This window comes from Arvicola amphibius, chromosome 8, assembly GCF_903992535.2.
Source record: "Arvicola amphibius chromosome 8, mArvAmp1.2, whole genome shotgun sequence".
NCBI classification, from domain to species: Eukaryota; Metazoa; Chordata; class Mammalia; order Rodentia; family Cricetidae; genus Arvicola; species Arvicola amphibius.
Genome location: NC_052054.1, coordinates 90,013,358 through 90,035,032, shown reverse-complemented (window position 1 = coordinate 90,035,032; position 21,675 = coordinate 90,013,358). Strand labels below are relative to the sequence as shown.

General features: G+C 38.3%; 1 protein-coding gene across 2 annotated transcripts in view; it reads right to left on the bottom strand.

The window, feature by feature from the left end:
- The window catches only part of Fbxl17 (F-box and leucine rich repeat protein 17), a 472,414-nt gene that overhangs the window by 217,171 nt on the left and 233,568 nt on the right, over positions 1-21,675 (bottom strand). Inside the window, exon 7 of one of the 2 annotated variants that reach the window (XM_038340435.1) lies at positions 2,767-2,858. The exons of the other annotated variant lie outside the window; for it this stretch is intronic. Within the exon in view, the coding sequence (XP_038196363.1) occupies positions 2,828-2,858 (31 nt within the window). The 3' untranslated portion in view covers positions 2,767-2,827. Of the gene's footprint in view, positions 1-2,766; positions 2,859-21,675 lie in introns of those variants that run through there. 2 annotated transcript variants of the gene reach the window in all.

Sequence of the window (21,675 nt, the reverse complement as noted above, 5' to 3'; positions counted from 1 at the left end):
TATTTCAACATGTATTTCTGGAAGATCAAATTAGTTAATATTTCAATAATGAAGATTTTTCATGGTCCTATCTCTTTGCATCCTGTCAGGATTTTGTTTTAGAACACAAGATTAAAATATTTTCGACATACCCATCTTAATAATTTACATGTCAACATTAAGGAATTCTATGACTGAAATGTGCCTGAATTCAGGTTCTTTCTGACAGGCTCTAACTATGAAATTTACATTCCATTTTTTAAAAATGAGAATGAGAAAAGAAAGGCAAGTTGTAATGTCACATTTAATCAGTCTTGTGAGCCGAAAAATTCCTTCATTTCTTTGCATTCAAGGGGGAGCTGCTCATAAGATCAACTCATTCTTGGAATTGAGAAGTACTGAGACAAATTTAAACCTTTCACCACAAATACAGATGGAGCTGTAAACATAAAAAGTCGGAACATCAGAAGTTCCACAGCAAAAATCTGTGATTACCACAGCTTTCAGGGGGAGACATTTTGAGGAGAGAAACACTGAGTGTCGGCACGGCTCTCCAGTAGAGAGAGCTGGTTCATGAAGTCTTTGCTGTGAATTTCGGAGAGCTACCAAATAAAAATGTAGGGTTGTGCCATTTTTTACATCCGCTCCTTGTTTCTGGGTATACTCAGAGGAGGCGTTAAGGAACCTCTTCAGAGTTCTGCTTTAAAGGTCTTGTGAATGGAATACCATAGCAGGAAGACAGAGAAGTCCAATGTGTGTACACAGACCTCTGTCCATGAGCCAAGATTTTATTTTCAAAGAGACACAAGGCCTTCTTTTTGAACAATGCCATGGTTAGCTCAGCATACTGACACAGGGCCTGTGCCAGGGCATTTAAGCCTTTGGATGTGATAGTATTCATTACTCCAAATGATGCTTGCCAAAGACCATACTGAATCCATTCAGTACAAAGTTTGCACTGAGCACAGTTAAAGGAGGTCAAGGAAAACATGAACAAGTGTTTTGTATGCAGAATCCAGCTCCTGGCAGTAACTCTTAGTGTAAGGGTTCCCAGTCAATTTTTCTCTCTTAAAAAATGGCTTCTGTACCCAACTGAGTCACACCTTTGCTGTACTCCAGCATCAACTGATAGGAAAGGGGAGACGTGTTCGTAGTAGTCACTTTAAAACACACTGTATGATACTAGTTTTCCACACGTGCTTTTCCCAAGCTTCTCAACTGTACATGAGATGGTGAAGGCACCAAATTCTGCTCACCAGATAGACCACCCTGGGGCTTCTAATCTAACTAAGAACATTCACCAAAGTCACTAACAATATAGAACTGGGGTTTACTGTGCATGTCACTTCAAAGCCAGGAGAAATGCAGTGGTCACACACACACACACACACACACACACACACACACACACACAAAATTTCAAACTAGACATCAGAAAATCAAGCACCACTGGGAAAATGGCACATCTGAAAGAAATCTGTGTGAATATGCAAGATTCCAGGGCAGATGCACTGCAGGGATGCAGCGCTCGTATGGAGCGGACTAAGACACGCGCAGCTGGGCTCCAGTGAGATGGGCTATATGCACTTGCGCAGCCCGTCTCGTATCCTAAACAAGGATTAAGCACAGCAGGGTTTGTTTTTTAGTTTGTTTTTCTTTGAGAGGTGTCCATTACAAATGAAAGTGTTTCTGGATTTTAAGACTGAGGTTTGAGGAGCTGAATGGAACATGGAAAGCTGCATGACAGGATTAAACATCCCAGACCCCAAACACGCAAACTCAGAAGTAACATGCACCATTTTTAAATACTAAAATTGTTAGTCCCAAATCATTTCCAGTTTCAAATTAGGAAAATAAGTTATTACAAGTTTAATTTCATTTGACTAAAATAGCTCTATTTCACCCATTTTTAGAATCAAGGCAACAAAATCAAGAATGTGGAGAGTAAAAACAGCTTTCCAATCAGACAGGAATATAATCTTCATTGCATCACTTACTAGGACTTAGTCAAGATAGTCAAATCTTTCTGAGCAACAGAACACATATCTGAAAGAGAATAATGCTTCCATTGTTGATTTGAATTTGAAGTGTGTAGGGTGAAGGGTGAGCCATCTTCCGACCTCAGCCCCAAGCACTCTGGAGACAGTCACTGGGTAGCTATCTGCCCTTACTCAAGTCCATCACTGTCCAGACTGCTAGTGTTTTCTATCAAAAAGCAACACTCAGAAAATTACAACCTTCATGAGAATATAGTTCAGGCAGAACAACACTCATCAGGAATAAATGTTCTCTGGGTGTCAATAATGTTTAAGTGTCTAAACAATACACAGCAGAAGAAATGTGTAAATAACACCTTTTATAAGATAGAAAAATCTTATGACAAAGCAATTTTCTCATGAATTTTTTCTGTCAATGATATTTACTGTTATGAAGAATGTAAAGCAGACTTGAGAGAGTAAACAAACGCCCTAACATTTGCTAATAGGATGTGGTAAAGTATGTTGTAAATACTGAGATGAAGCCAATAGTGGGGGGTATTTGCCTTCAGAATTACTGTGTACTCTACAAATGCATATAACATGTTGTGAGGAAGGGTAACTACTTCCTTTTTTCTGTCTCTAACGGCTTTATTTTATGTGAGCCAGTTAATCTGTCCGTGCTCTGCTTAAAGCCATCAGCTGGGAATTCACTTGGGTAGAATTCAGAAAGCAATCAGAGCAAAGAGAGCCATTTCATCAACTTACACGAGTGTGCTGAAGGGAACCTGTACTTAGTAGTTCACTTCCTGAGACTTCAGCTATTCCCTGCAGTTTACAGTCTGAAGCTCCAATCTCTCCACTCTTCAGGTTCAAACAGCTTCAAAATTTAAACACCTTTCACTGGAAAATATAGAAAGCCAAGGCATGGCCTCTGTTTAAAAACGGGGTATTCGTTGCTGTTCTTGTGCAAAAAATTTTTTGATAGATTATCTGTGACTCACTTTCTTCAGTATAATCTTTGCTATAAAATAGTACAATATCATTTAAGAAAAAAACAAGGAAAATCAGAAGTATACAAATCTGGTGAGAAAAATAACTTTTAGCTTTCATGTTAGCCGTATATTTTATCATGCAGTTTATGCTCTTGCAGCAAAATGTTTCAACTGTTTCAGGACGAAGAAGATATTTTCTCCTCTTTCCTACAGTGCTTCTCTCTCTGATGGCAGTGTTTTGGAAGTCAGTTTGGCTTCATCATAGTTAAGAGGATAATACAGCCCTTGGTAGTTTGCATTGGCTGTTTGTATTTTACCTCTCAAAAAGTTTCCCTTCATTCAATCTCGCTTTTGCTCTCTGACCAAGTCACTTCTATAGTTTTATCCTGTTGATTCTCTCTTTTTCTTTCCCTTCTCTGATACCCTCTTCCTCCATTTCACAAAGTAAGCTGTGTAAGGCATGAAGCCTATAATAGGCTTTCCCGTATTTCATTCATCAATTGGATCCACTCCCTCCACTCTAAATATTAATTTACATGTAATTGTATTGCTCAATGTCACTTTCATTAGAAAGATGACCTGCATTTAAAATAAAGAAATTAATCAATCTTCTAAGACTTCTGCATTTGTAGAACATCAATCTAAGCTACAGTTTCAAAATGTCCAATTAAATGTGCAATGCTTATTGGGTGCCTCCCACATTACTCGCCTCTGTGCATCTCTGATAGGGAAGAAAAAGCTAAAGAACTTAAGATACAGTCTGTGCCTTCCAAGAAGCTTATTTTCATTAGAAGACTAAGCTAATGCACATGAAAAGTTAAGGGGGAACAAAACAGATGTGAAGAGTAGCGTCCACTGAGTTCCGTATATGAGGATCTGCAGTCCTACAGCAATAAGTAAGTGCACAGTGCAGGTTGCAGGGCCTTGATTGCGTGAGTGGTGTATTTGGCCACACGCTACAAATAAGCAGAAGGATGCTCACAAGAGCTCTGTGCAGCAGAAAAAAAAAACGCTCTCTTTACAGAGTTCTGTTTTTGTTTATTTTGTTGTTGTTTTTTGGGGGGATGTTGGTTCTTATTTAGAATGAAAAGTAACAGGAAATAAAAAGAGTGGAGAGAAATCTCGTTTCATGGAGCAGATTGGAATGGATCTCGGAAGCTAGGTAGAGAGGAAAAGGACAGGACGGTGATTCAGAAAGAGCAAATCAGGTGGAAAGAATGTTGCTGTGCCTTTGAAAGACTGTCATCATGCCAGCTTGGCTTTCGAAAGATGATCACGATCGTGCAAAGCTGTAGTAGGGAAGTCTGGCTGTTGTGAACTGGCAAGGGCTTTGACGTTATGCTGTTATTGTGACATTAGACCTTGCATATGTTCTCAGAGTTGCCTCTCACAACAAAGAAGGCACAGGAGAAAACACTGCTCTCCTTGGATACATACCCAAGTTCTAACTATAAACAGGAAAAATGTGGGCAAGGGCTTTTAAACGCTAGAAAATAAAGAGTTATGTTCAACCCAAGTATCTGTGAAATACAGTCTCTACTTTATCGCTCATCCTAGATGAACCGCAAAATTCCTCCACAAAGGGATTGGACAAAATACCTTACTTTTCACTCTTTTCTGTTGGCACAACCACTTCTGATGTTAACTAGTAGACACAAAGGAAGAAGGGCCAATGAAAACTCTATGCTATTTTAAAGAGCCATCAAGTGAAAATTACTATTTCTTACTTACTCGAAAACTGTGCATGATTAGAGTAAAAAAGGCCAGAGATGGAAGAGGAAAGTGAGTCTGATGTTCTCTGACGTTCTAATAGCGTTTCCATGGCATCTATGGATCATCACCAGAGTAAGGGAGTGATGGTGCTTTTAAATGTGGGAGACTGAGGTTCAGAAAAGTGAGGAGATGGATTTACTCATAATCGCTCAAGCAGAAAGGAGTCAGTCAGAACTCAACGCCAATTCTAATTCCGGGGTTACTTTCTCTGTTCCTTAACTAGCAGCCCTACTGTGGTACACACCAGAGCACAGTGAGTGTGGAATACACTTCAGCTAGGGTCAGCCTTAACTGTGCCAGGCATCCAGGGACCAGGAGAAAGAGCAGGATTGCTGACCTTTCTGAGTTTTTTTTTTTTTTTTTTTTTTTTTTGCTACTTTGCTTGCTACACTAAAACTACTCAAATCATCCTCTTCCCCTTTGGTTAGTAACTTTGGGGTTTCTAGTTCTTTTTTGTTTGTTTGCTTGATTGTTTTTAGCTGAAAACTGAACTGAGGGACCAACCAAGTGTTCTATCACTAGCTAAATCCCAACCCCCTCTGCCGCCTGGGAGAAGGAATGCTGAGGTCATCCCATGGAGAAAACAATAGGCATCAGAGATAATCCACAACTAAATAGAATTCTTCTTAATTCTCAATTTTCAGTTCTATTTTATTCACTTTATATGAGTCCTTTTTAAAGTAGTCCTTTCTCCAACTGACACGTAACTGTCAGTCATTCCAAACTGTCCTACTTAGGAAAGGTTCTATGGAGTGGAAAAGAAGAAATATTTCTAAAAGAATTGATCTAAAATTTTGAGTGCATATCTTTAAAACAAAAACAGTGAAATTTTCTATAGTTATTATATTGACAAAATAGTAAATTCTCTTTATATTCAGAATTTTGCTACATAGAAAACTGCCCTGTATATAGTGATATTCTTTTTATGATCTAATAAATAAAGCTTGCCTGAAGATCAGAGTGCAAAGGAAGTCACAAATCAGCCATACAGGCCAGGCAGTGGTGGCACACACCTTTAATCCCAGCAGCCACACTAGTCAGCCACAAAGGCCAAGCAGTGGTACCCACCTTTAATCCCAGCCCTAGAAAGAAATACACGGTAGAAGGTAACAGGAACTCACTCTCTTTTCAGTCTGAAGATTTCATAGTGGTTGGCTACTTTGCTTCTCTGATCTTTCAGCTTGAACCCCAATAACTCTCTCTGGGTTTTTATTAATCGTGCTACACCTGTACCCATTTTTCTTAATATAAGGAAATAGCAAAAAATAATGAGCCAGAAAAATTTTACAAAATATATCTTATCTAGGTTCTGAAACCTAGGAGAAAGACTTAGCACCTGAAACCTTCATTGCCTATGTCCCATGGAGATAAGCACCTCAGGAATGGACTATGTACCAAGACAGGCAGCTTTGTCTGACCCTCTCCATTGGTCTCCATACTGATCTAGCAGCAAATGCTCCTGGCCACATCCTCAAAACACAGTCAATCCAACCACCTGCCCTAATCCTTACTCCCACCACCAAAATCCATATTACTGCTACCTCTGAGCAAACTCAACACTCCCTGATTTCTTTGCTTTCATCATTTACCCAATATTAGCAGCATATGGCGAGCATCTATCCTAAGTGATAGATCCTAATGATAGCCCTAAATAATTCTTGTGAGGTACATATCAGATTATGCCATGTTCCATTCAAACCCTTCCAATAACTTCCCATCATAGCAAGAATAAAATCCATACATTTTGATATGACCCATGAAATCCAAACTTACCTGCCTCTCAGACAGGACTGAAACATTATTTGTTCCCCACTTCTTCACCAACTCTGCTCTGGCTATACATTGTCCCCTCTATTCCTCACCAAGGTTCTTCCGTTTTAGGGATGTGGTTAGGCCTTGCTGTTTCCTCGTTTATTTACATGGCTCCCTCCTTGCCGTTACCCAGTGCCATCTCTTCTACAAAGGGCAGTCGTGCCGTCCTTTAGAAGGACTTAGAAACTAGAATCGTTAGCTCCACGCTGCATCCCTTATAGCCAATCTGATCACCTTTTCTTACTGCTACCTAGTATTAAGAGAGTCCTTACTTGTTCACTTACATCCATCCACTGGACAATAATTCCCCAGAGGCAGGGACTCTATTTGCCTACTGGGGTATCTACAGTGCTACAGTGAGTGCTATGGTTAGAAAACTCACAGAGTATTTGCTGAACAAATGCGTAAATATTCAGATGAACTTCACTGGAAGTTCTCAGGGAACGAGGAAGTACAACTTCTTTGGACATAGTCACTCATATAGCCTCTGAATTGAAGAATAAGTGGAACCAATACATTTTCTGGTAAGAATTAGATCTGTATGTTTAAAGGAAGCCACGAGTAATGGCTAGGAAAAGCTTAACACATCACTGAACTTTCCTGTTCTAACTTGTTTTTTCCCCACTGAGTAGAGAGGGCTCCTTAGAATCTTAGGTCTCTGTCTTGAACTCAGACAACTAACTTATAGGAAGTCCTATCATTTTGGCTGGTTTCCCACAAACCTAAAGGTACAGTCCAAAACATAAAAGGAAAAAAGGGGAAGTATACAGCAGCATTTGAAACAAAGGACACAGAACTGTGGAGTAAACTGATGTGTATTTCCTCAAATACGTAGCCTTCATATCTGAGCAACACCCAGAGCAGATGGTGTCTCTTAGTTTCCTCGCCCACTTCTGTTCAGAAGCACATCACAAAGCCAGGGAAGAACTGCCCTGACCTTCCCCTGAGCTGTCTTGACTATTGTGAGTAAACCCTCCCAATCTCCAGAGAAAGCAGGAATTCTTATCTCTGAAGATACAGAGACACCAAAAAGCTTCTGAACAAATAGGTTTTGACAAGTTCCCCCAAGCTGGTAAATGATGGCCAGACCTCCTTTCCACTCAACTCCATGACTATCTTCTTATGCATCAAACCCAACAGAAAAAGAACATACTGGTTTTCCATTTTCATAGGGCTTCATTTCAAATGCTGCTATGCTGCATAAAACTGAAAATACTTTTCTCTTGCTAACCTGTCTCTTGTCACAAAATCCTCAGCTGTAAATGCAGCAATAGATAGGGAAGGAAAATATTTATTTCCCCTATGAAGTAGGATACTTCTATCTTACTGCTGAGTTTCTCAGGCATGCAGGGCTAGTCAATTAAAACTCTGTATACACTAAATAAAACAAGTTATATAAATACAAGACTAATGTATGATTGAACTGTTTCTTTACCTTTGATAATGTTACTATTTTTATAGAAATCACTTTCCTAATAATCAGTTCATTAAACCCACATGGGCGAGGGTGGTGGGATTTAAGGGAAGAACCCAGGCACTCTAGTGAAAACAGAAAAAGGATTTCTTGTCTGGCAGTAAAGATCTCTGTCTAGTGGGCTTTCATGCGATAGATTTAATGCCTTTATTTTCTTTTGACTTCCAGGTCAATGAAGCAATAAAGCATCACTGGTACCAGGCATGAAGGTGTGACTGTGTTCCCATCCAGCTCTGATGCTGAGGCCCTACTTAAGGCTGGCTCCCTGCTCCCTGCCAGCCAAGCAGAGCTCTCCTGCTGCTCTATCAGCTCATTTTCACTCACTTGTTTTAAAATTCATATGAGAAAAGCCATTTGATTCAAGAACACCCAGGCAGAACCTGAAGCATACTTTTGAATTAATCTCTTATATGGTCCTTTCTTTGAGTTTAATTTGAAATAAATTCTTCAATAATACATGATATTTGTTTTTGTTTTTAAATGCAGAAAATGTATGTGTATTAATAATTGAAATAGGCTAAAACAGAGCATTTCCGAATAGAGAACTTCTGAAATTTCTCAAATAGGTTACTAATAAAAATGATCATAGTTCATTAGAGCTGTTATTAACACAACGAAACCTATGAATTAATGCATGCATTTGATAATGAGAATTAATTTTAATTAATGGGCCCTTTATCGAGTTTGCTTAAATGTAGGTACCTGCTTAGCATGTTCATTTCCACACAGGATAGGAAGGTATTGGGTTGAAAAATTTCACTTTTCAAAATCTGAATAATGAAGTTTTTATCCAAAGAACTGTTCTTTTTCTTGTTAAAAGGTTTGTCATTTTTGATGAGAATTATCACTCATCAACTCTCTATCAGTCTTCTACCCTTTTATAGTATTTTATTCCACTAAAAGTAGCAGGTTTGTGCGGAAAATATTTGATAGTATCACTGCTGACTATACTTAATCATTTAAGGAAAATAATCCTCCAGCATCTTAATGAAGATGGGCTTCTATGTTCTTGTTATCAGCAAGTAGTTAGCAAAAATGTGCCAGCTGCTGTTAGCCTGGGAGCCTCAGCCTTCCCCTTCCTCCCGAGCAGTGAAGATCCCACACTCAGTAGTGCCCAGTGAGTCTCTTACTTGGACAATGGCAACAAGAAATCGTCAACAAGTGCTGTCCCGACCCCTTTTCTTTTGCTTCAGATCCAGCTGAGCAGCAAAAACTGCTTGAAATTCAGCAATCACATTTCTCACTGTTCCAGAATGACCTATTTCGCACTAGAATGAACCAGTGAATTCATACATATAAATAACTATCTACAGACACAGTGTTTCAAAATATGAACAAGGATAACTTCAAAGAAATAAAATATAAAATAAAAAAGACAGAAAGAAGAAGAAAAGAAAAAGAGGGTGAAAGGTTGAGGAATATATTTTTAAGGGTTTATTAAATTAGCATTTTTAAACTTTTAATATATGATAATGGTGAATAACCAAGGTTTATAGCACAGTTATCAACACTACAGGAGAGGTATTCTGGAATCTTCTGTAAATATATACACGACAGTACATGCAAATACAGTGTTACAGCCAAGTATTCCAAATGCCATGTATATAAACTGCCTTTTCTTGATAACTAAATAAAAACATGTTAGCAGTTCTCAACAGACTATACTAACAAATTACTGGATGGATAATATGGGTATCCATGGTATTTATTGAATATTTTTGTGTACAAAACTCATATGCCAAATTTTGCAAACCACTTTTCTAAAACTTTCTGATCTCTCAAAACTATTTTTCATTTCAAACAATCTCCTGGTATATAAAAATGCACACGCTAGTGCCCTCACTACACTCTCAACCTCTGTCTACGCACCACTGTTTCCAGAGACAACAAAAGATGATCACATAGGAAACTCTCAGGCAGTATTTGTCAAGTATTTGTCAAATATGGCCCTTGTGGTTACAGACATTTGGGCAGTGTGTGAAGACCCACTGTGTGCCTCACATCCACACTGTGGCATAAACCTGCTGTCAGACAGTGAACAAAAGCAGATGCAGGCAGGGATCTCAGAGAGGGAATAGAATGAAGAGCACCCTTCATCTAAGTCAAATGCTCACCGACTGGGAGGCTATGCAAATACTGCAAAGGGAGAGAGATCAGAGCCCATCAGTCTTAGCTGAGAGAATAAGAATACTTGCTACCATAGCTTTAATACTTTTGGTAAAAGAATACTTTTACCAAGCTTACATTGTTGACATATAACAAATTCAACCATTGCATAGAATTGAAAAACAATCTTTTGGGGGATAATTGTATTTTCTTAAGTGTTGTGTGCAATGTTTCGAGGGTGGGAGTAAATATGAATGGAGGTGAAAATGGAAGTCAGTCCAGTAAGCAGAAGAGACAAGGAGACGGGAAAGAAAAAGATGGTCCCAGAATGAAACACAATCCTCAGAAGTCAGACAACTACTGAGGAGCCCCCACCAGATGCTAAGTCAACCTTTCAAGGCTAAGCTGTCTCTCTGAGGAATATTCCCATAGAAGGAAACATTCAACACTTTAAAGGTTTTAACTCTGTCTCCTCTAAAACTGGGAAGTGTTTACCCAAGTCATTCTATTCAGTGTTTCCTCAGTCTGAACCAACCCTGTAGAAAAAAAAAAAAAAAAACGGTATATCCAGTCCAGAAATGAGGCTGTACACTGCTGCTTTCAGAAAAGTGATTTTTCAAAAGAAAAAGTACAACCAAATTGTGGAATATATATAAAGTAATAAAATTTAGTTTGTGATTTTACAGTTTTTGCAAAGAAAATACATTTGTAATTCTTATTATCAGTAGTTACTTAAATAAAATACTCATCTGCAAGTCTTTACACCTATAGAAACACACTTTGGCAATAGGATGGACTTCAAACAGCAACCTTGCATAATATATACGAAAGTCAAAGAGCTCACCTGAATGTTGTTCTCTGTAAAACACACACACACACACACACACACACACACACACATACATACACACACACACAGCACCTCCACAAAGTTTCTTCTCCATTTTGTGAAAATAAAATTTGCCCATTTCACATACTGCAAGTTCAAAACTTTCACAATAAATTATGAATTTATTGTGAGTAGTGGGATCTGTTTTGTGTTCTTTCTGTCTGAGGGAGCACCTTAAAATTCACTTTTTCTAATTTCCAAATTATTATAAATTTGATATGACATCAAGCACAAATCATCATTTATATTAGTTGAATGTTGTCACTGAAAGACAATTAGGCACACATCACTAGTATGTGACTGAAACAAACTAAGCAGCAAAATAATATTATAGGCAATAATGAGAAATAAAGCTGTATGTTCATGGACCTCATGCTGTTTGTAATAGTGGAGTGGGCTAAGTGACTTTTACATTCTTATGTGGACATTTGTCTTTCAAATTGAGTATATCAGAAGTACATTCAAACCTGCATAACTCTTCCTGGGACTGGGTGGAGCACACAAATGCTTGGCACATTGCAAATGTTTCAGGCTCGGTAAGCTTTCACACGCCTGAGAAGGAAAGTAGTGGCAAGCTACTGAATGCTAATCACACTGCTGCAACTATCCAGCACATTTAAACACTTACAGGAAACATATTTGCCATGGACTTTGATACAACATCATTTTTAATATTGCTCTCACGCTGTTGGATAGAATTTCATGTCCTAAGCCCAGAGAACCACGGAAAATGACAAACATGTTGCAGATTTCTTTTCTTATCTGGAATATTAAAAGAGTGCTTCTAATCTTATACAGAAATACAGAAAATAAGGGGAAAGCCATTTTAAGCTAGCATGCACTTGTTTGAGGGTAAACGAAGTCATAATCCCTAAGCAATTGATGATTGCATCAATCACCTGATAATTGGTAAATTTAAGACATATGTGAAAGAGCTGGGCGTAACTCTTAGAAGATGTAGAAGATATCTACAGTATCCAGGTGCAGTGCCCTGATAGGATGGGAGCTCTCAAGTGACGTAAACAACATGGTTGCTTCTTCCTCACACCAAGGGTAAAACATGAAAGTTTGCAGTACAGGGGAGAAAAATCTAGGAAAAAAACGGGTGCTATTCACTGAATTTTAAACCTAAATTGTTTTCAAATTCTGACCGTTGTATGTGTTGTTATACATTTTAGTAAATTTAATTTTTTACTTAATCGCTTAACTAACATTTCCGCAGTCTGCACTAGGTCCACGTGCCATGCCCTTCTCACTACAGTCACTGCACACAAGCGTGGGACGAGCGCGGATGGGAACGAACACCACCACACAGACGGGGCCCAGCTAGGCTGTTAGAGAATTTTCACCATCTTTCTATTTCTAAGGGGAAAAAAGAGTAAAATATCAGGTTTCATATTTTTAGCACTAATTAAACATTGAAAATGTATTCCTTTGAGAAGTTCTACAAAATGACCCGTATTTATAGATGGCATCGGTGAAAATGCACTTGATTAAGAGGAAAAGGAAGAACTGAAGCTGTCAGAGGCACAAGAGAAGCCTTCGTTGTTCCTCCTCACGTTGCTCCACACATGCAGATACAGTACCTGACTAGTATAAAAGCCGCAGGGTAAAGTGAGCTGCACACACACACACGCACACACACACACACACACACACACACACACATCACAGCAAAAACAGCACAGCAAATCTTCCAGAACTGTTTTGGTTTATTTTCAAGTTAAATAAACATTAGCTTAAATTTTAATGAATCAGACATGGCTTGGGGGGAAAAGATAGAAAGACAGAAATCATATTTAAAATAAAGATGATAATGAATACAACTGGCCTAGAAAAAATGTGTCTCACAAAAGAAAAAAGGGGAGCGATGAGGGAGGAAGAGAAGGAGGGGGCTGAAAGTCAACTAGAGCAATAGCAAAGTTAAGAAAGAAAGAATATGATGTGATCATAACAAGGACCTCGGGCGGCTCTAAGCACAGTAGTGACAACAGAGTACCGGAGAAAGACAGGAGAGCAATATCCAAATGAGCGGAAATCAAGTTGGGTAATCATCCTTTAGGGTAGAGAACTCCACAAACTCAAACTGCACAATTAGACAACAAGTAATGAAATGAGGGAAGCAAGATCCAGTTTTCAAGAAAAGTTATAGCAGTGAAAACATACTATTCGCCAAGAAGCACTTGAGGCACGGCCACAGTGGAATACACCAAGATGTTCAATCCCTAATTTTAGGGCCAACCCCACACCATGTCTTTAGCGTGGCTGACATGATAACTCTCAGGCCTCATCAGGTGAGCAACCCTGAAACCTGAGAGAAAAAAAAAACACATGAAATCAAGATGGAGACCAAAATAATACTTTTCATACTTTTGAGAAAGCTAGAAAAATTTTGCCCAATATTTACAATGTTTGAAACATTTAAGAGGAATCTTACAGAGGAAATCTGATATTTTCATTTTTAATTTAAAATAACTAAAATAAACTAACTAATGGTAATCTTGAAATTTTAATTTGAAATACTTAAGGGTATTTTATTTTGAGTAAGGTATGCAGTGCTTGATAACACCCAAGTAAAGCACAACTGAGACCTTTTCAGTCCACAGTAGTGTTCGGGAGATTTTGGTTAAATTTATAAGGCTGCTTTATAAGCGGTTAAAAGTGTTTGAGAAAATCAAACATATTGGTAACGTTTAGTTTGGAATAGAGACAAATTTAATCAATATGAAAATGTTTTAAATGTTTATAGGAATTTAATCTGTCAGTTAAATGAGCTGATTTGATTGCCCTGGAAGAAATAAAAATGTTTTAAATATATCTCTATATAAATATATTTAACAATGTATATTTTGTAAATTTAGCTTAAAGGCTTATAACTATCCAGCTTTATGATTTAAACCTATTCAGAAAAGATTACAAATTATGATACTGGAACCTGGAACCGCTACTTATCTATCTCGCGTATCAAAGACCCTTAAAGTTTAAAAGTTCAAATGACTCAGTGAAAGCACTAATTTCTCCAACCAAGAGATGAGCACAATTCAAAAGGTAAGAACTTTTGAAAGATAATCATCTAACAGCCTGAGGTATTAACATTTTCCATGAGGCTATGTATGTATTATGTAATCTGGAATCCCCCACAGTACTACAGGTCTGTAGGACGCTTTATAAGCTAAAACCGTGCTCCACTCGTTTGTTTTCAATAAGGAACTGAACTTAATGCTCACGAGCACATTACAGAAGAGAAAATGTTAAGGACAACAGTTCAGGAACTGCTGCATTAGAGAGCCAGACACAGATCCTTTTCAGGATGCTGGGCATCATGAGAAATAAAAATGGAGCCGGGCGATGATGCTGCACACCCTTAATCCCAGTACTCAGGAGGCAGAGGCGGGCAGATATTTGAGGCCAGCCTGGTCTACAAGAGCTAGTTAGTTCCAGGTCAGGGTCCATAGCTACAGTGACACCCTGTCTCAAAACAAACAAACAAAAACGAAAGAAAAGAAAATGGTTATAGGTGACAGAAATTTCCATTACTTGGTGGTACCACATAACACTTGACAAAAGGCTACCTTAACAAGATGGAATGTTCTGCCCATGACATTTTGATGGTCCTCAGAGTTGGTTTGCATTTTTCTCATAAAAATACCATATCCTTCCCTCTTAAAATCCCAGGCATACGCATGGACTCCACTAATTCCTAAACTCATACTCAATATGTATCCAACAATCAACTACTCAACAGAAGCTAGCACAGCTAAGAAGACACTAGGTCGGCCTGCCTGGCAGACACTGGTCCTGGCATCGAGTTTCCATCATGTTCAAACACTCTACAATGTGGGCAGTTTGCTACTGCACAAAACCTTCCTAATTGTGCTTGTTCTCCTCAATTCCTCCATGTCTCCAGGTTTTTCCTGCCTTAGGAGCAAGCTATTGTTTCCTGTTTTATTTCTATGTTGTATATACATTCTGCATATATCATTAATTCAAAGAACATATGTGTACTAAAAGAAAACATTCTAAAACTATTATTTTCTGATTCATACATTAATATCTTCAACAACTCACTGAGTTAATGGATTTTATGAGGCAAGGCTCTCGGATAGATGCAAAGGAGAACATAGTATACATAAATTCAAGAGAGACTCTTGACATTCCAGCCAAACCTATTCCTCTTGTTAAGTGCCCAGGGTGAAAATTCTATAAGGTCAAATGGGAAGATCCTACCTGACCCTGGTGTGGATAATCATGTCCTGAGGTTGTGCACAGGGAATGCCACTAGTCCCAAATCACCAAACGTATTCTATGCAGAGCCTGGAATAAATTAAGCACTTTGGGGAATGGAAACTGCTGTTCTCCCCAGGAAGAACCACAGCTCTATGAACAGGTCACAGTGCCTGCCTTGGGCATGTCAGGTGTCCAGCCGGCTGTGAAGTTCTTCCTAGCCCTTCTCAGCTGGAAGCAGCATAATAGGGCCCATTGTTAACACTGAGAAAATCAGGACCCTCAACTTCAGAAAGAGTTTGTTCCCTCTCACCAAAGACTAAATGCAGAAAGTCCTGGGATACAGACCTACCAGGATTAATAAAATTGTATCATTCATATTTTTGTCAGACAATTAAATAAAAACACCTACTACTCTAATGAAGAAGAGTTGCCTCTCTAATAACTTTTTTCTTAAATTAAGCGTTGTACAGAAAACTCTATGAGACAAAGTGTAGCCAGCACAGTCTATTTATTTTGAAATTAATTGACCCCCTCCATTATAACAATAAAAGCAATTCCTTATCATATCACTGTGTTTTTCAAATAACTCTAGGGACCAAAATTCACTAAAAATGATTCCATGATTTTGTTTCCATGGTATAAATATCCAGGAAATAGAGATTTGAAGAGCGCCACTGGCTCCGAGTATGGCTTGATCAGGTTCTGGCATTAGCCTTGCTTCTAATTGTGTACTTGCCATTAGGTCTCTGTATTGTTAGCATATGCCACACTGCACTACCAGTGCTGGGATCATAATTAACATTCATGTACCCTTCATCTCATTCCAAAAGCGATGGGGTAGATGAGGGCAACTGACTTGAGAACAGCACCTTAAAGCTTCCTACAGGCAGAGGAGGGTATTAAGTGTCCTGTTCCAGTTCCTTAGCCTTTTGGAACAAAGAGGGTGAACGACAGTGCGGTGCCAGGCTACAGGATAAAAGGTCGGCAGAAGCTTGTTCACGTCATAGAGAGCAGCACACCCATGACCTTCGCGGCTTTTTCTGAATTTGTGCTTCCTCAAAAACAGCATTCCACAAATGTAGTAAGCCTAATCCATCTACCAATGTGTTTAGGCTTGATTTTGTAAAATATACAGCAACAATAGCCTACATGGGGGTCAGGTTTTGATTACAGAAGGAAAAAAACACCACAAAAGATTGGTACATAGATTAAACAGGCCTAGCTGAATTCAGTAGCTAAACATGCCTTATTATCCAAGGTGAGCTATATCATGGTGGAAATCACATAAGACCATGTGGTTAATCTCACTGTTGTAATATATGCTTCAAATTTGACCACTGCATTTAATAACTATTTATTTCACGGACAAGAATAAAAACATTTTAAAGACATAACATAAATAATAGCCCTGTGGATTCAATGTGTGCTTTGATCTTATTATCAATTAAGGTCAACTGGGAATGTAGTTCAGTTGGTGCAGTATTTGCCTAGCAGGCAAAAGGCTCTGGGTTGAATCTTCAGCGCAATCAAAAACTTAAGAGCATGAAATCCCTGTGACACAGAGAAAAATAAACTTCTAAGCTAACGATCTCATCCAAAAGTTTCCTCAACATATCCTTAGTGTCTGGTGACATAAAAATAAATTAAAGAATAAATCTATCAATACCACAACTTTTAGATTTTTTAAAAGTGAGAACATAAGCCATTACAAAAAACAAACCCAAAAGTTTAAAGGATTAAAGAATTTAAACTCAGCTCTTATTTGTTACTGTTTCTAAATAAATGTAGTGCATTAGGAGGATCGTAGGGGCTGGGAATCAGCAGAAGTACAGCCCTTCCTTTCATTTGCATTGACCTGGCTTCAATTCCTAGTACTATAGAAGAAAATTGTTCAATGAAATTTGACAACAGAAAATATGACATGATGGTGAAGAATACACTAACTGCGCCCCTACCATGAAGATGTGACAGCAGTGGACACCGTGAAAGGCTATCTTTCTAAGTTGTCTACAGGAAGTTCATAGAGATTTCATAAGGCTTACTGTAGAAAAAGAAAAAACTGGCGACATGACTTAGTAGATATAAAATGTGTTTACTAGTTGAAAGCTCTCTTTCCTTCTCCTCTTCCCTCTCTTTCTCTCCTCCTGCTTTGTTGAGATAGGGTTTCTCTATAAAGTGCATGCCAGCCTTGAACTAGTGAACTCCTACGTGTGCCTCCAGAGTGCTGGAATTACAGGAATGTGCCTCTATGCCCAGCTCCTCAACTTATCTTAAGATGCTAAGACCTGGTACTTTACTGCTCTGTAATTTTACATCTACTCTAATCTAAAGCTTTTACATCTGGTAAGCTCCAATCCTACCTACTAAAAGGACCAAGCCAAACCAGTAAATGCTAAGAACACCCTTGAAAGGCAATGAAATATTATTTTCTGAATCCCAAAAATCATACTCCAAAAATATATCAGTTCTTTAGGATGAAAACACCAACAGCATCAATAGCAAGCTCTTGCACTAAATAGTACGTATCATAAATTAATAGTTTTATATGATTTCATTATTTATAAAACAATACTTTTGGAATATATATCTTTATGCAAAGTCTACAAAGTAGATGCTATCCTTTCTTCCATTTTTAAATACAAGAACACTGAGGCCTACAAAAGTTAAATATCTTGCAAATAGTACATAACTGACTTGTAAAAGAGCCAAGATTCAAATTCAGTCAGCCTGCTCCTCATTCCATCTTCTTAATAACCAACCACACCTTATTTTTAGTTTTTTTTGTAAAAACTCACGAAGTAGGGGCATTGCTACCTAATGGAAAGATAAATACTGGCAGCATATTTTGAACAGTCCACTTATTAATTTCCCTTAAAGGAGCCACCTGAAATGGTTTATAGGGCTGAGACTACATGAATACAAAGGAAAGAAGTAACAACAAAATCTTTATGGAGAAATTCCTAATGGTAGAAAGTCAACATTTAAAATCTATACCAACTATACATTAACATACACACATATGAACATACAAGCACACACAAAGGCATTACAGTAACATATTTGCTATTGAGGACCAGATTTGACAAAATTACCACTTACCAAGGTAGGGACATGGGGGTTAGAAAAATAAGTAAAAAGAATGAAGAATGAAAATATAACAGAAACATAGAAGCTCCAGGGAATACTGAAATTCACCCTTGTTCAATTTTCCATACACTTTTATACCCCAATACAACAGGGAAAAGAAGACAAAAGACTGTCTTAACATGACACAAAGGACAACTTGAACAGTTACTTGCTTCAATACTTGAGACATCAAGTCATTAATCCTTGAGAAAAGCATTCTGTTGCCTAGGCAGTGAACCCACCCGAGACCAAGTATCCAGAAGGCAGCCACTCCCAAGGTCAAAACCTCTTAATTCAAAAGAAGGAGCAGAAGTTTGCCTGAATTTTGTGACCATTGGTCAGGGTACAGTGGATCTACCTGTAAGGCCATCTTAATGTCCAAAATACCAAGTAACCACACCCTAGGTCAGGGTGTGTAGCCACACTTGCTGTCAACAACTTTGAAGCAAAAACTCTCTGACACTCAGACAAGATAAAAACAGGCTCACATTTTTGGGCCCCCACAATATGCAATGCCAATAAGGCAAATACAAGTAACATTTTTCATGATACCCACCTCAGAAAGTGTTTTAAAAATGCCCACAAAGAGCTGCCCAGAAAACACCACCTCTGCTACTCCTTGTGGCTCCCACTCTGAGAGCACATAGAAAGCACATGAAAGGGACTGTGTCCCTAACAGCCACCTCCGGATGCTGGCAGAGCTATCACACTCATTAGCCTAACATCCCCTTCTGAGCATCTGGTTCCAGCACTCCCAACACATGACCTCACTTTGTGGCCAAAGGTCAGAACTCAGGGGCTCCTGCCTGGCTGCTTCTCATCTTCCTTCTGGCTTTGCCCTCTATCCAGTCGCTGTATCACACTGCATCTCTTAGGAAAGACTTTTTGTGGTGGTTGTAGCTCTTGTGTGCATGTGTTTGGGTAAGAATTTTAGGTTTTTTCTTTTCAAAATTGTCACCATATAATCTGTAGAAATACTTCTGCAGAAAAGTCAAGGCTGACACTATTAAAAAGGGAAGGAAGGAAAGGTTTTCTAGAAACTGCTAAGAAGCATCTATGTAAATAGTTTTCCCCTCCCACATAGGCAAAGCTACAAAGAAGAACAGAACAACAGCTGAGGAAGGCAAGGCGGCCTACCTTTAGGAGGGCAGTGATGTCTTATCCACCCACAAATTTAAAAATAAACAGCAGTGGATGTACTAAAACATTACCATTTGATGACTTTGATGCAAAAACAAAACAAACAAACAAATAAAACCCTACTTTCCAGGATGTTCTTTTTTAAAATGAGATTGTGTTATTTGGTAAAGGGGAAGGAAAATGAAAAATCTGTGGTCCTAAAGTGCTCAAACTCAGTCTGTATATGCAGAATGTAACATGTCATTGTCCTGTGTACCACAGTCTGGATCTAGCCTACAGAGCACACGCTAATCAGCTCCCATTTGAAAATACAGCAGAGGATGAACCAACAGTCAGAGTCAGCGACAGTTTGCTTATTTGGAGTAGAGAATCACTTCATATTCCTAATACTGCATCACTAAACTGCTCTAGCACAGTAGACAAACAAGGCATTTGTTTACTTTGTGTCTTTGTTTTCAAAATTCTCTTGACTTAAGTGCTTTAGATCTGTCTTAAACACTGGAGGTTCTAAGTCATATGGAGGCTAAGTGTGAGCTAAGAAGGAGAGATATCTCTATTATTTGGATGCACTTTAAACATAGGGGTTTATTAGATATGAGGTGTACCAGAAAAGCAGCAAAGGAGCAGAAAAAAATGAGTTTCAGTTCCAAACATGCAAATTTCTAGGTCTTTGACCTTGACTTATTAGTTAATCCCTCCAAGCTTCAAGTTCTTCACATGTAAAATAGGAAGGCAGGCTGTACAAACTCTACAGTTCCTCAACACTGACAAACTCTACACTTAAACAAATGTATCTGAATTGTAAAGGACAGACATAATTACAGGTATTTGGGGGCTGCAGTGACTGAAATGGCAATACTACAATACGTAATGCTACGGAAAAATATTTCATTTTGGCTCAAAATGCTGCACTTTATTAAGAATGCTACCCAGCTACTAAGCAAATACCTGTACACTGAAAATATTTTTACAGCAAGCATAAACAGTTTGACAGTAATTTGTATCATTCTCACGGGAAAATAACTTCTCCAATCTCATCTTTCTAGTCTATGTAGCAGTGCCAATTTATAGGCATATAAAATTTGAAATCTCTTCTGTGCATCAATTATAACTTACGCAGCTCCCTGAGCAGCATTTAAAAAGCAAAGAAGTGCAAACAATATTCTGCTTGCTGACATAGTAAAAAATTTAGCTAACATTGCTTTAGAACTTCACAATTTAGCTGCAATCAAATATCCTGTTTTTGAAAAAAAGAGAGCAGTTAGGGAAATAGCTTAGGTAGATTTTAAATTCTACATCCAACTAACCTGTAATTACCCAGCTCGTCACCTAAGGAAACGAGCAATGACCTGAGAACGAACTAACAATCATTTCCTTCTAGTTTCATGGGTAGTAGAAGATGCAAAACTCCTAAATTTTATTTTTTAAAGCTGTATTTCAAATCTCAGATCTACAAACAATTAAGAAAAATAAAATGTAACACAAGATACACAAGTGATCTTAACTTCTGGGGATATTTACTGCCCGGACTAGAGAGAAAGAAAAGATAAATCTATACAAAAATAAACTGAAAGTTTGTGAAAGTTCCTAAAAAATCAACAAAGGAAAATCACATAACAAATAGTACATACTAATTGGAACTTAACTTAGAAAGAAAATGTTCTAGATGTGTTGTTTAGAGTTTATATGTAGCTCCAGTGACTACCAGCGAAATAGGAACTGCAGAAGGTAAAGCACCATATTAGACCTTTTACAAGGGCAGATGGTTGTAACTGATAGAGGTAGCTTTGGTAGGCTACACTGAGACATTCTGGTTGATATTTGCATGTAACATTCATTAACATAACTAGAGCCTGGGAAAATTTTAAATGTGTGAGGAAAGGATCCTTTATAAACTGGGAAAGCAGAGATTTATGACACAACGCTACCATTCAAAGAGCATCCAAAGCTCAGGAATTAGAAATTGGGTTTCCTTTGTCCAAACACGATCTTCTGTCTCCCCAAGGCATGAACCCAAATGAAATACCACACCTGTAAGTCCTCACAGTCCAAAACGTCCAAAGAGTCAACATAAATTCTGAAAGCCCACAAGTAAAAATTCCTATTTCTCAACTCCCTAATTTTAGATTGCTCTGATGGAATGGGATTTTGAGAATTTCCCCTACAGCAATCATGGTC